The 15,239-nt window shown below is 40.2% G+C and overlaps 1 protein-coding gene across 2 annotated transcripts; it reads right to left on the bottom strand.

The window, feature by feature from the left end:
- Positions 1-5,526: 5,526 nt before the first annotated feature.
- On the bottom strand, positions 5,527-13,566 carry LOC109889063 (T-cell acute lymphocytic leukemia protein 1 homolog). Of its 2 annotated transcripts, none has more exons than XM_020480227.2 (4): positions 12,909-13,566; positions 8,336-9,007; positions 7,853-7,950; positions 5,527-7,411 (listed from the first exon to the last, which is right to left on the bottom strand). In XM_020480227.2, the coding sequence occupies exons 2-4, from the start codon at positions 8,851-8,853 to the stop codon at positions 6,957-6,959; spliced, it is 1,071 nt and encodes a 356-aa protein (XP_020335816.1). In that variant the 5' UTR covers positions 8,854-9,007; positions 12,909-13,566; the 3' UTR covers positions 5,527-6,956. The 2 variants fall into 2 exon arrangements, with proteins under 2 accessions (XP_020335816.1, XP_020335814.1); XM_020480225.2 differs by lacking the exon at positions 12,909-13,566 and adding an exon at positions 11,323-11,504.
- Positions 13,567-15,239: the final 1,673 nt, after the last annotated feature.

The raw sequence follows: 15,239 nt of genomic DNA, 5'->3' as shown, positions 1-15,239 counted from the left end.
ATGTAAAGAACACACATCCTGGCACAGTATTCGGTTAATGATTAACCCATGCCTGCTTAGACAAACAACTGGTGATGATTCGGTAATAATCGCTATAACCTCGTGTTTTATTTGCTGATTTCGTTCAGAGATTGACATTTGTAGGCCATCCATCTATTAACAGAAAATATGCAAATATTTGTATTATTTCAGATGTGCAAATGAATCTCTCTGTCCTACAAATGTACACATAATTAGAGAACATTTTACTTATTAGGTCCACTTCAATACATAACACTTGGTACAGGGGATTTTCCACTATAGTGACCAGGAAGTAGACTATATAAACACACTCCAATAGCAGCTCAGTGGAAACACACAAAAACCTAAAGAATAAATATTAATCTCTGAAAAAGGACTTTGGCTTGGTTAGTGTCTCATGACCACACTTCTAATATGTCACTGGAGGTTCTAGTTTAAAAGAACCGTGGAACTCAGTTTTTGCCCACTAAGGAGTTACCACTTGACAAAATCCATTTTTTTATAGTAAACTATATTAGCCTGAGTTAAACAGCCCTCTCCTGCTTAATTTATAATTGTAACATGATTTAGAGTTGTATACTAGGATGATTTGTTATCAGAAAACTATAGTTTACTATATCTCATTGAAAAGGTGAACTTAACAATGTGCCAGAATGACTGACATAATGCAACAAGGGAGCTGACTTTGCAGTCAAAGTTGACGTTTAGCAGAGTCATACTTTTGTACTTTCAGTAGTTACTGTAGCCTGCATGGGTATAGTTGGTGCAGTGGGCTTCACATGGGTGCATGTTGTTATTTCAGGCATGATGGGGAAATGTAAAAGGCTGGATTAGTAGAGCAGAAAGGGGGATGTGCTGGAAGGTTAGGGGACACCCCCCCTCTGGACTCCAGGGACACATGATGAGCGTGTGTGTGTCTGTCCATCCGCCTGTCTGTCTGTCAGTTTATACAGTCCATCAGTACTAGGCTTTGTCCTAACCTTAGCACCAGCCAAATTAGCAGGTCCCTTTCAGCCAACCCCGCCCTCTCATTAACACCACCCCTCCCCCCCTCTCTCTTTCTCTCTCTCCCTCACACACACCTCAGGGGAGTAGGTTGGCAATGATGTCAGATAGCGACCCTGAGAGCCAGTAGTAGCGTCTCTCCCCACTGTCCCGTTACCTGCTGAGAACCAGCCCTCAGTTCTGTTCTCTGGAGAGAACACAACTCCCATATGGCCCATCCCATCCATCCCATCAACCACACACAGAGGCAGGGAGGGATGGGAGGGAGGGAGGGGGCCTTTAATTGATTTCTCCCCCTGTCTATCTAGTTATCTCCAGCCATAAAGAGGTTTTATTTTGTTATCTGTCTGTAACACTGGTTTTTGTTTGAAAAGCCCAAATGGTAACCTATTCAGTGCACTACTATTGACACAGGCCCATAGGGCTCTGGTCAAAAGTGGTGCACTATGTAGGGAATAGGGGGCCATTTGGGACGCATACCCAGATTGGCTCCTGGCTACTCTGACTGCTCTCTCACTGTCTTCTTATGGGAGAAGGGTTCTAAGAGTTAAAAAGAGGCAAGAATCCGCTGTGATTTTGCTGAGTTAAAGTGTCTCGATTTAATCCATTATTTCAATGGAGGGAACTCGCTCTCATACTCAATACGCTTGAGTGGACATAATGCCATGAATGTGAAATGAACATATTTAATCTATAGGTGGATATACACCAGAGTGGTTTTTATGGATGGGGCTGATATTTTGTTAAAATCTGGAAGGCCTTATTCTGAGTGTTACCCTGAAAGCAATACATAATTGGTAGATAAGTGTGGCACAGACCTGTAATTCATATTTTTGGATCGCTGTTGCAAGTATAAAGATATGACATTCGGTGTGTGTGCGTGTGTGTACGTACAGTGCCTATACCATTTCCATTGCACACCAGCCTAAATTCATTTCTATACATACAGTGCATTTGGAAAGTATTCAGACCCTTTGACTTTTTCCACATGTTGTTACATTTACAGCCTTATTCTAAAATGGATCAAATAAAATAAAAATGCTCATCAATCTATACACAATACCCCATAATGACAAAGCAAAAAGGATTTTTAAGAAATGTTAGCAAATTTATTACAAAGTAATACAGGCACTTTGCTATGAGACTAAGGTCCCACAGTTGACAGTGCACGTCAGAGCAAAAACTAAGCCGTGAGTTCGAAGGAATTGTCCGTAGAGCTCCGAGACAGGATTATTTCGAGGCACAGATCTGGGGAAGGGTACCAAAACATTTCTGCAGCATTGAAGGTCCCCAAGAACAGTGGCCTCCATCATTCTTAAATGGAAGAAGTTTGGAACCACCAAGACTCTTCCTAGAGCTGGCAGCCCAGCCAAACTGAGCAATCGTGAGAGAAGGGCCTTTGGTCAGGGAGGTGACCAAGAACCCGATGGTCACTCTGACAGACCTCCAGAGTTCCCCTGTGGAGATGGGAGAACCTTCCAGAAGGACAACCATCTCTGCAGCACTCCACCAATCAGGCCTTTATATTTATGGTAGAGTGGCCAGACGGAAGCCACTCCTCAGCAAAAGGCAAATGACAGCTCGCTTGGAGTTTGCCAAAAGGCACCTAAAGGGCTCATGGTGGTGGCATATGTGGGGATGTTTTTCAGCAACAGGGCCTGGGAGACTAGTCAGAATCGAGGGAAAGATGAACGGAGCAAAGTACAGAGAGGTCCTTGATGAAAACCTGCTCCAGAGAGCTCAGGACCTCAGACTGGCATGAAGGTTCACCTTCCAACAGGACAATGACAATGGCACACAGCCAAGACAACGCATGAGTGGCTTCGGGACAAGTCTCTGAATGTCCCAGCCAGAGCGCGGACTTGAACTCGATCAAACATCTCTGGAGAGACCTGAAAATAGCTGTGCAGTGACGCTCCCCATCCAACTGAAAGAGCTTGAGAGGATCTGCAGAGAAGAATAGGAGAAACTCCCTAAATACAGATGTGCCAAGCTTGTAGCGTCATATCCAAGAAGACTCGAAGCTGTAATCACTGCCAAAGGAGCTTCAACAAAGTACTGAGTAAAGGGTCTGAATTCTTATGTAAATTTAATATTTCATTTTTTTTATCCACTTGCAAACATTTCTAAAACCCTGTTTTTGCTTTGTCATTATGAAGTATTGTGTGTAGATTGATGAGGGAAAAAACATTTGAATCAATTTTAGAATAAGACTGTAATGTGGAAAAAGTCAAGGAGTTAGAATACTTTCTGAATGCACTGTAGCTACAGAACATAATCCACATCTTTTATGTGAAGGCCTCTGAAATATACACCTGTGTTTGTTTAATCGCTGTGTTTGCCTGTGTCATTATAGTGGGGGTGAGACAAGTGCACAGTTGCTGTGTAAATACTGGGGTGATGTAGCACCTCACTCATTGTGTATTTGTGTCATTACTTCCTTAAGGGCCAGTTCCCTGGACATACAAATTAAACCTAGTCCTGGACTAAAAATGAATCTCAATGGAAAATCTCTATTGAAAGTGCCTTTGAATTGTGGACTAGTCTTAATCTGGGTCCTTTATGTGCAGTATGAGATCAATGTAGTCCATCTTAACGAAGAATATATACCCACATATACACCCATAATATATACACACATATACACACATAATATATACCCACATATACACACATAATATATACCTACATATACACACAATATATACCCACATATACACACATAATATATACCTACATATACACACAATATATACCCACATATACACCCATAATATATACACACATATACACACAATATATACACACATAATATATACCCACATAATATATACCCACATATACACCCATAATATATACACACATATACACACAATATATACACACATAATATATACCCACATTATATATACCCACATATACACACATAATACTGTATATACATCCATAATATATACCCACATATACACACATAATATATACCCACATATACACACATAATATATACCCACATATATACACATAATATATACCCACATATACACACAATATATACCCACATATACACACATAATATATACCTACATATACACACATAATATACACCCACATATACACACATAATATATACCCACATATACATACATAATATATTCCTGCTTATGAACTGAATGGTTCGAGCCCTGAATGCTGATTGGCTGAAAGCCATGGTATATCAGACCGTATACCATGGGTTTGACAAAACACTTATTTTTACTGCTCTAATTTCATTGGTAACCAGGTTATAATAGCAATAACGCACCACGGGGGTTTGTGATATATGTCTATTAAACCACGGCTAAGGGCTGTCTCCTAGCACTCCTCGTTGCGTCGTACATAACAACAGCCATTGGCCATATACCACACTCCCTCTGGCCTTATTGCTTAAATATACACATATAATATTTACCCACATATACACATATCATATTTACCCACATGCTCATATTTTGTGTGATATACTAGTTTACTTACAATCAGAGCCATTTATAAAGAGACGGTATATCTCTGCTTCTAACCATTAGGCTCTTTTCCCATGTTCTCCTGAAATTAAAATTATGCCTGTAGACCGCGATGGGAACTGGTGATGCGTCAGTATTTCACACACACCCCTTCATTCCCTACGGGACCAGTACCCTAACCTCTCCGTCTCTGATGGCTTTTTCATTGGCTGTGATTCTTATCAGTCATCTGCACCATCGCTCCACTCATCATAGAGCTGTAATCAGGACATACTGCTACCCAGTGCCCCCTTAAATACCTTCTAGCTCCACTCTATCACAATCCTATTAGTGGATAATAACAATAGTGGTCAATTCATATGGTGGGAACACGAAGGTTACATTTGACCCATTGCATCTCATCTGAAGAGGCATCTATCCTGATTGTGGGGTCTGTCTGTGGATTGATTATTCAATGATGATAGGCCATGGTCATATTTAGGGATTGGAATTTCAAATGATGGGAACTGCCCTAAAAATGGGTTGAAATTCAATTGGCATTTTTAATGGATAGTTTTGGGGGTTGGGGTCAACATAAAAAATTATTATAATAAATAAATAAAATTCCTTCCTCATACCAATTCCTTCCATGTACTGTATCTCTATTTGAAAACCAATTTGGAGTAGGCATAAATTATACTACTGCCATTGATTGAATTCCAGTATATTTCAAACTCATGCACCGAACAATGTTTACACCATGTCTTTGTTTGCAAACTACTGCCCATGCAGATTGCAGACAGGCCTCTAATTCACAAAATGGGAAGCATCTTCCTGTGAGGGGTCTACCCACATATCCTATAATTCACTATGGTTCTATACGTAGTTCTATGGGTCCACCTGGTTGATTTTAATACTTGTGTTTCTGAAATGTTTCAAGTAAAATAGACTTATCTAATAGATGATGGACAAATATAACATGAATTGGAAACGATTAGCACAACAGCACATGATTGTCAAGTTATTTTTCTCCATTTTTTTTATTTTGTGGTTTCATACAACATAACACTGCATGTATTTATAGATGGAAAGGTTTTATCCTACAAAATAACAACTTTATATTTAATACATCATAGAATTAAAAGGTACCAATTCTGGTTACTCAATAGTATGCTGAAATAGCATGTACATTGTGTTAAATACAGTGGTAAAACACTTCCTTTATGAATGTTATCAATAAAAGATAAATGAAAGAAGGTGTAAAAACAGGATAAACTCAATGTACCGTGGTTACAGGGAAAGAAGCAGTTGAAAAATGTTTCCATTGTCCGTTTTATGTACACTTAGAGTGGAATGCTTGTACCTGTCTTTAAATATCTTTAGATACAGAGATATTATAATGTTGTTTTATTGTTCTGTTATTGGACAGGAATAATTTTCTCCTTTGTTTTGGCTCTCAGTTAACATGAATGGTGTGTGTGTGAACTTCGAATGGTATGTGTGAACTTCAAATGGTGTGTGTGTGTGTGTGTGTGTGTGTGTGTGTGTGTGTGTGTGTGTGTGCGTGTGTGTGTGTGTGTGTGTGTGTGTGTGTGTGTGTGTGTGTGTGTGTGTGTGTGTGTGTGTGTGTGTGTGTGTGTGTGCACCTATAATCTCAATTACATTTTGTATGGTAAATATTGCAACCATGTGGTTTATGTGAATATCACATTAACAAGTAGACTTTTAAACATTTTGTTCTTCTCCCGTCATTGACAGCCACACCGAGATCTCACACTTTTTTTTGTCTTGACCGATTATCGGTTATTATCAGTTATCTCACTGAATAACTATTTGTGCTGGGGATTAACTGTGCCATCCAACAACTAATGAGGTGATCTTCAAGAAAACCATTTCTGGATTTCAGGTCTGGACATTATTATTTGATAAACCCCAAATGTTAGGTTCTAAAGGAACTCAAATGAACTTTAGCGGACCCTAAAATGAAGACAAGTCACTTACATTTAGTAGTCTGTAGTACTTAAGAACACAGTTCTCATTTTTGTTTAGAGTCAAGCAGTGTACCTAAACAAACTTTCACCTTAGACAAGAAAAGGTATCATTTTGCAATTTCATGCCTTTTTCCAGAAACACCTTCACTGTTTTTAAATATTTTCTTCATTTTCAACTTAGTTTGTACTTTCATGACTTCCAAATCCATCACCTGCTTACAACAGCAGCTGGGACATGTTCCACCAGAGAACACACCCTCCTCTGGATTGGCCAATAACAGACAGAGCCATTGAGCGAAACAGGAAGAAGAGAAAGAGCAAATCTGTACACAACACAAATGCATCAACATTCAACACACCCTATTGACCCCTCTCTACCCAGGTGGAAAAATGCTCCAAATCGCCAAGCTCCTGCTTCTCACATTGTCTCTTTTCTTCTCCACATAGGGAAAATGCTGAGTCATCTGTGGTTGTGTTCGTCCATATGGAGTCCAGAGTGAGGATGGAGAACCCTGGAGGTTTGCGTTCGAGACTCGACAGACGAGTCTTGGTCCTCGGTGTAGCTGTCGGGACTCCCATCCCCTCCCAGAAGACTCCCGCAGCTGGAGTTGCTGGATGACAGCATGCCCTGGAGGAGCTCCTCCCGGACCAGGCTCTCCTCATGGCCCTCGGGAGCCCAGGCCCCCTCAGCACCACTGCCGCCCCCCACCACACCTTCCTGGTCGTCCAGTAGCTTGGCCAGGAAGTTGATGTACTTCATGGCCAGTCGGAGGATCTCGTTTTTGGAGAGCTTCTTATCGGGCGGGTGGGTAGGGATGAGCTGGCGGAGGTCAGCGAACGCGCCGTTCACGTTCTGCTGGCGCCAACGCTCACGGCTGTTGGTGAAGATCCGCCGCACAATTTTAGGCTGTGAGCCTGAGAGGGGGAGGAGGAGAGGGTGTTAAATACTGTAGGTATTCTGATATGTTTGATAATACACTGTCTGCATACACCAGCAGTATGTACAGTATAGTTGAATCAGATGTGTTAGAGCTGGGCTGGAACAAAAGCTTGCACTGTGGCCTTCCAGAACCTGAGTTTGTCATCCCCATTCCCTACATGCCCTTTCCTTCTGTCTAAAGACCACCAACCCAGATGTCAGCTCTCTGTGTTAAACCACACTTTAATGGTATGACAGATAGACTTGATGCAGCACTTTACAAGTTGTCAGTCTCTCTGTATTCCTGTTGCAGCTTTTCTCTTTAAAATGACTATTGTCCAGAAACTCCCTTCGCCCCTTTGCACCCTGACAGTTTGATGCAATATCCAGAGCAAAGTGTGGATAGACATAATTCTTCAAATCTAAAATACTCTTACCATTATCATCGTTGATTTCAATCTCATAAGGCGCGGGTCGTCGTTTGATCCGATGGCTGGGGTACATGCCATACTGTTCTGTCTCGCCACCATAGCCACTAGAGAAAGTCATTAGAATTAGAAGTGGAATTAGACCACACATTAATATATCTATAGACTTTTATACTGGTGATTTTGTTGGACATAACTATGACAGTTAATATAGGCCTACGCATTTCCATTTGCAAAGTAAGAAATGAAAAACGCAAAGCATTTATAATAACACAAATCATTATTATTATTACTATTATTTAATAGCCAATAATAATAATGAACACAATTTAAACCGGAATGCACATTTCAGGCCTAAACTTGGGATAGACCTAGGCTACATAAATCCAATACATATCCAACAATAATTGCGCTGACCCACAGCATAAACATCTCAAGACCACGCACATAATTTGGACATAAAAACATTTCCAAACGGTTAGTATGCCTTACCTGTTCATGGTGGCGAGTGGTTGAGCAAAGTTACTGTACAGCATCGCTCGTGCAGGGAGAGGGAAGGCGAGCGGGCTCAACTGCACCATTCGAGTTTCGCTCAACAACGGGTCCCGGGAATCCAGTGGCAGGGGTATCTGCGGTCTGCACAGCTCCGTGGTCTGTACCTTGTGGTTAATGTCTGCCGTCTGCTCCCTAGCTTTTATATCCACCGGTCCTCCTCCCCTGGCCAATTCGATAACCGGTACTAACTTTTTTAGCTCGCTGTGGTACGCCGTTTCCTTGGAAACGCCATTAATGAAGATAGTCCCGTTGCAGTGCTCCCTGGGGACGCGCTTCCTCTCAGCTGAGTCCCCCGACGCCGCAGTCGTGTTTTCCTGTGTCTCGCTAACAGCTTCGCCCCCCTCCCCACTGACACGACCTGTTATGGAAGTAGTCAGGCTGTCGTGCTGTGGGGACTTGCACCCATTGACAATAGGACTGAGATGCCTAAATTCTGGTTTCCGTTTTTCCATCATTTCAACGGCTATTCGATAGATTCGACCGTGCGTAAAAATGCATGAAATAGCCTAGTAAAAACGCAAAGGCTTAATGGTAGGCTTATCCGAGATTGACTGAGTTTGAGCATCGAAAAGACCCCACTCATCTGGCGATATTAATCCTTGATGTCACCTGCAAAAACAAGATAGCTTTTATGCTTATGCTTTATTGTTATGAATATACTCATATAGACTCATTTTTCTAATTAGTATACAAAAATGCAGACTCCTGCGGTCGCGACACTGTGGGTCCAGTACTGTCAATCCAGCGCACCCCACCTCATCAACCAATTCAGCAGGCAGATAGCTGCATCCATTCATTTGCTCTTGGTCTAGAGGTGGGTGCATAGGCCTATACTATCAACGTGTTTAACTGTTTGAGCACACTGTTGCATTACTGCTGCTCTTGTCAATTACAGTTTTGTAACCAATTAACAATTTTGAATGCACTATTGTAGTCCATCAGATCGGAATTATCATATCACATGACATGGCTTCTACTTTAGAGAATAGTATTGTTTTTAAAACAATTGTTGTTCTATTTGGCCTGTACATAAAAGATAAATAAAGAATGTAACATAGCTGGCTTTGTTCAACTGGTACTCCACGTTCACGTGACCCTGACCTTATAAGCTGCTATTAACTGGCAGGGTGGATAACAATTCTGATAACGCACAGGTTTTAACAGGGAGGGGTCCTAATCATTCTTCCACATTGTTGCATTTGCCCAACAATCGTCGCGCCGTTAAACGGAAGCGATATCTCTGCGTGGACATTTAAAAAAATATATAATCATTTATTTGGGATTTTTAAACAATTGTCTAAATAAAAAAATTAAAATGTATTTTTTAAAATGTTCACGCAGAGATAACGCTTCCTTTTAATGTCTATTACAGACAATAAACTTAGACAAAATACAATAGACAACATTTCACATACATGGATCCCCTAAATTTAAAATCTATATAATTAGCCTTTGTCTTTCGCTGGATCATTATCGTTATAATATAGCAGCCTATACCACACTCATATTCATTAAGTTGCAATGATAACCGCTGTCACTCTTGAGCACATCTTTTTCAATTGAGCTCATAATTCTTCGTTCATTGTCTTTTTCTTTTGAATGTATTTTATTTGATATATTCTTACTTTGTTGCTTGAGCATAACTTAGTTTCAAATTAAATGTATTTCTTCTATGTTGCAAAATGTTATTTCTTCCCATGCTGCTAAATGTTATTTCTTCCCATGCTGCAAAATGTTATTTCTTCCCATGCTGCTAAATGTTATTTCTTCCCATGCTGCTAAATGTTATTTCTTCCCATGCTGCTAAATGTTATTTCTTCCCATGCTGCTAAATGTTATTTCTTCCCATGCTGCTAAATGTTATCTCTTCCCATGCTGCTAAATGTTATTTCTTCCCATGCTGCTAAATGTTATTTCTTCCCATGCTGCAAAATGTTATCTCTTCCCATGCTGCTAAATGTTATTTCTTCCCATGCTGCTAAATGTTATTTCTTCCCATGCTGCTAAATGTTATTTCTTCCCATGCTGCTAAATGTTATTTCTTCCCATGCTGCTAAATGTTATTTCTTCCCATGCTGCTAAATGTTATTTCTTCCCATGCTGCTAAATGTTATCTCTTCCCATGCTGCTAAATGTTATTTCTTCCCATGCTGCTAAATGTTATTTCTTCCCATGCTGCTAAATGTTATTTCTTCCCATGCTGCTAAATGTTATTTCTTCCCATGCTGCTAAAGGAATAAGTGTAGTGTTTTTCACAACCAATATTGTTTTGGTTATGGCTCGTGCGCTTAAAAGGTAATGACAATAACAGGGTATAGAGTACGTTTTTGCCTCGTTTATTTTAGGCTATCATTCATTATTAACTTATGGTTTTTAACGTTTGAACCGAATTAAAATCAGGTTTTAGAGTGCACAAAATGAGAGGCGAAAACCTTTTCATTCCATAGACAAACTGTGTAGATAGACCTTGGCTTCACACATTTTTACAGAAACAGAGTGGTCATTTTCTGTTTCACAATAGCCTATAAAGATGTAGAGATTAATAACGTATTTAGACTGGGCCTACATAACGAATATATTAGGCTATTGCTCCGTAACCTATATCAGAATGAAATGATCATCCACAAATTATTCTTAGCCTATAGCCTTGCCAAAGTATGTGGATAGTGGAAATTGACTGAGGATATGTTGCTAAACGAATAAAAAAGGAAAATATCGAAGCCTATTATATTGGTAGATAAAGTGAACGCCAAATCGATAGGCAAACTGCTGTATTTCCCTTGACCGAGAAACAAATTGGCCTGCATTTTCAATCAGAAATAGGAACGAACAATGATAAACAATTTTCTATATTTCCATTACAGATAACATATCCACAAATCTACATAATAATAATAATGCCTATTTGGGTGTGCTGTCCTTACCATAGCCGGAGTGTTGTTGATAGAGTGTTGTTGATAGAGTATGTGTGGAGCCATTTTGTCGAGGTTCGTCCATGTCTGAGGTTTTAGATTCACTGACGTACTGTGTGGAAACTGGAAGTGATGTTTTATATAATTCCACATCATGTCCAGTGTGGCGCTTAGTGTGGGGAACGAGCTGAACACCGGTGCAATGTGGTGACGAGAGATAAGGGCGCGCAGTTGCGCCCCCTTAACCATTATTTATACAATTATTCATTATTATTTGACGTTTTATCGAGGACATTTTTGTTGTTGTCTTATAGGCCTATTGAGAATGGATATGCACTGAAATATAGGCTAAGCGGGAAATTTGAAAGGAAAACATCCCATGTGCCTTGTAAAATGCTCCAAGGCTTAGTCCAAAATTACTTATAGAGCAATGGGGCGTATTTAAAATCATATCCGTGAAGATGTTGACTTGAGAAAAATACTATTAGGCCGTGTTTGTTTTGACTAATATCTTAACCTTTTATGACGGAGAATAACTAAACAGTGCGTTCTAAAATCATTAATGAATTTGAATAAATTAATGCGACATGTACAATTAATAGCATTGGTCTTCTGAATGTATTTCTGATAATATTATATTGTGCAACAATGATAATTAATGAATTCTCTGTCATTTGGATCAAACTCTTAAGTTAATGCATTTGACAACACCCAGAACACTGTCAATCAATTATCTCTAACAAGTGTCTCTTGGGCCAGATATTCAATATTCACACGAGAGGTTTGCATGAAAAACCTCAATTGAAACAGCATAGCTTACACCTGGTAACCTACCTTGCCAATTATGGTTATCATTATTATTTAGCTGGCTCTACAATGATGTAGTCTATTCTTATAGCTAAATAGTCTATATGAAATAAACATATAGATCTACAGAAGGAAAATAGTAGGCTAAATCAGCTAAATTATCAGAAGCCTTTATCTTGCTTTGTTCATTTTGCAGGGGTTGCAGTCATTACCGAGGTAAACAGATTCAGGTTGGATATGCATTCGCCTGTAGTTTTTCTTGCGCCCACCAACAGCAGCTAGGGACCGTCAACATAGTGACAATTCAAATGTTCAAATTTCAATAGCTCTTTAACCATTACTCTTACAACATTCAAAACTGGTTCTAGCTAACCCGATGGCATAGACACACACATACCTTTTTGGTTGTGACCTACTGACTTCAAACAAGGTTCAGAATGTACACTCAGCGGGCCTACACATTGCACCCCCTTTAGTTTGTCCATTTTCATCTCATGCAATTTTACATGAATTTTCTATGTTTTTTAATGTATCTAATTTCAATAGCTACTTGGTCATGTGACCTACGGACCCCTGCTTGGACTCGGAGTTTCCCCCCCGCCTTGATGGAGGTGTCCATGGACAAACTAAAGGGTGTGCAATATAGAAGGGTGGTCAGTGGACATTATGAACCTTGTTTGAAGTCAGTAGGTCACATGACCAAGGAGCTATTGAAATTCAAATGTCAAAAAAAGTTTGTACTTTGTTTACGCTCTCTAACTAATTCAACTAGGAATACAAAATGTCTTTACCTCAGTGCAGTCTTTACAGGATCCCGGATGCCTTTGGAAACTTGGCAGAATTAGGTGTAAAACTCACAGGACCACCTCGCCGACGGAGATTTGGTGGTATCAGTGCGCCAGCAACCTGCAGGGTCATCCATCAAAGCAGGAGGCGAGACACTCGATGTGGGTATGGTGCGGTACAGTATACTGTATGCTCAGAGATGCAAGCTTAGGTCCAACATTAGGTGTATTTTAGGCCTACATGTCTCCTTTGTCCTTAGGCCTACCATTTTCGATCCCATATTTCAAAGTAGTGTTTGGGGGGTAAATCTCAAAGACATATACCGACATTAAATGAATGTTCAATAATCAGTAGGCCTAGTGAACAGAACAAGTATCTAAATATATATGCGTGAGTCTATTTGAAATATATATATTTTCTAGCAGATTGGCTAATTAGCCTATGTCAGCCATTCAAAAGATGTCTGACATTTAGGCCTGGAAAAAAAGAAAAAATGCTGAAATATTTCCTTCTGTTCTTTGTCAACGCAGCTCCCTCTGTCACGACCATAGACAAACAGTGCGGTCACGGCTCATGACCACCAACATCCATCCTGTCAGTATCCAAGTCCAAGCGTCACACAATGTAAACGACCGTAGCAGGCGAAAAAACACAGAGGTGCAACATCGTGAGACTTCCGGGAACGCTTGTGAAACAGACCATACAGGCCAGGTTTGGGGTTTGAGAAGTCAATGAGAGAAGTGAAAAATTAATAATTAGTTTATTGTGCCTTTATATTCTCGAAATATAAAGGCACAACCTAGATAAGAGCCAATGTCTTAAGTAGTTTACTTACTCCAACCTCGTGAAAGTGATAAACTTACATTTTTATTTTCGTCAAAAACAACTTTATATTAACTTGTTTCAGCGCATGAGTTTAGTTAGCTAACGTCGCCATGACATCGCCTACACGTGTGATCGTGGATTTCTATTGGATATGCACTTTCTACCTATCGTCATACTGTATTGCCTTTGGTAAAAAATATATATATAAAAAAGAGACGCCTGAGCGGAGTAACCACATCAGTTTTTCATGGAGTATTTCAGAAGCCTATGAATGTGAATTCCTATGTTATGCTTTAACGTCCTCTGCTGGTCATTGGCTGGCATCACAAGAAAATGTATCTTGGAGCCCTAACTGTCAATACCCGCTCTCGCTGTCTCTCTCACACACGCTTGTAGAGTGGAAAAGCACCCCAAAAAGTTCATACGTTGCCACAGTTTTTAGTAGGCTACATCTCTCTCACATTCTTTCCTACTTCTTGTTTTTCTCTCTCCCCTCTCAAAATTCGGTTCAACAGAATGCACACATAAATGTCCAGAGGAGATAACCCCCTATCTGATATATTTACTGCAGTGTCATCCTACACATACAACACCCTTTCTGCCAGTCACATTCTGTAAAAGGTCCCCAAGGCACACACACATCCCTGGGTCCGCTAGTCTTTTCAGTTCGCTGCAGCTAGCGACTGGAACGAGCTGCAACAAACACTCAAACTGGACAGTTTTATCTGAATCGCTTAATTCAAAGACTCGATCATGGACACTCTTACTGACCGTTGTGGCTGCTTTGTTGTCTATACCTTCTTGCCCTTTGTGCTGCTGTCTTTGCCCAATAATGTTTGTACCCTGCAGGTAGCCTATTTTTTATATATTCTTTTTTATTTAACTGGGCAAGAACACATTCTTATTTACAATGACAGCCTAGGAACAGTGGGTTAACTGCCTTGTTCAGGGGCAGAACAACAGATTTTTACCTTGTCAGCTCAGGGATTTGATCTACCAACCTTTTGGTTACTGACCCAATGCTCTAATCACACCTGCCGCCCCAAGTGGTTAGAGCGTTGGGCCAGTAACCAAAAGGGTACTGGATCGAATCGCCGAGCTGACAAGGTAAAAATCTGTCATTCTGCCCCTGAACAAGGCAGTTAACACACTGTTCCCCGGTAAGACTTCATTGTTAATAAGAATTTGCTCTTAACTGACTTGTCTAGTTAAATAAAGGTTAAATAAAACATTTTTTCTCCCTTATTATGCTTATGTCCATATCACCCTTCAACACACGCAGGGGCATCATTTCAGCTAAACCTGCCAGGGCAGCGTTTCCCAAACGTTTTGGTTTTTTTCTTCACACATCGCACCGACAGAAACAAACATCTCTCTGGTAAGAAGAAGGACGGGGGTGTATGCCTTATGATTAACGAGACGTGGTGTGATCATAACAACATACAGGAACTCAAGTCCTTTTGTTCACCTGACCTGGAATTCCTCACAATCAAATGCCGACCGCATTATCT

Source organism: Oncorhynchus kisutch, linkage group LG4 (assembly GCF_002021735.2).
Source record: "Oncorhynchus kisutch isolate 150728-3 linkage group LG4, Okis_V2, whole genome shotgun sequence".
Taxonomy (NCBI): Eukaryota; Metazoa; Chordata; class Actinopteri; order Salmoniformes; family Salmonidae; genus Oncorhynchus; species Oncorhynchus kisutch.
The sequence above is the reverse complement of the archived record's forward strand: the minus strand, read 5'-3'. Positions and strand labels throughout refer to the sequence as shown.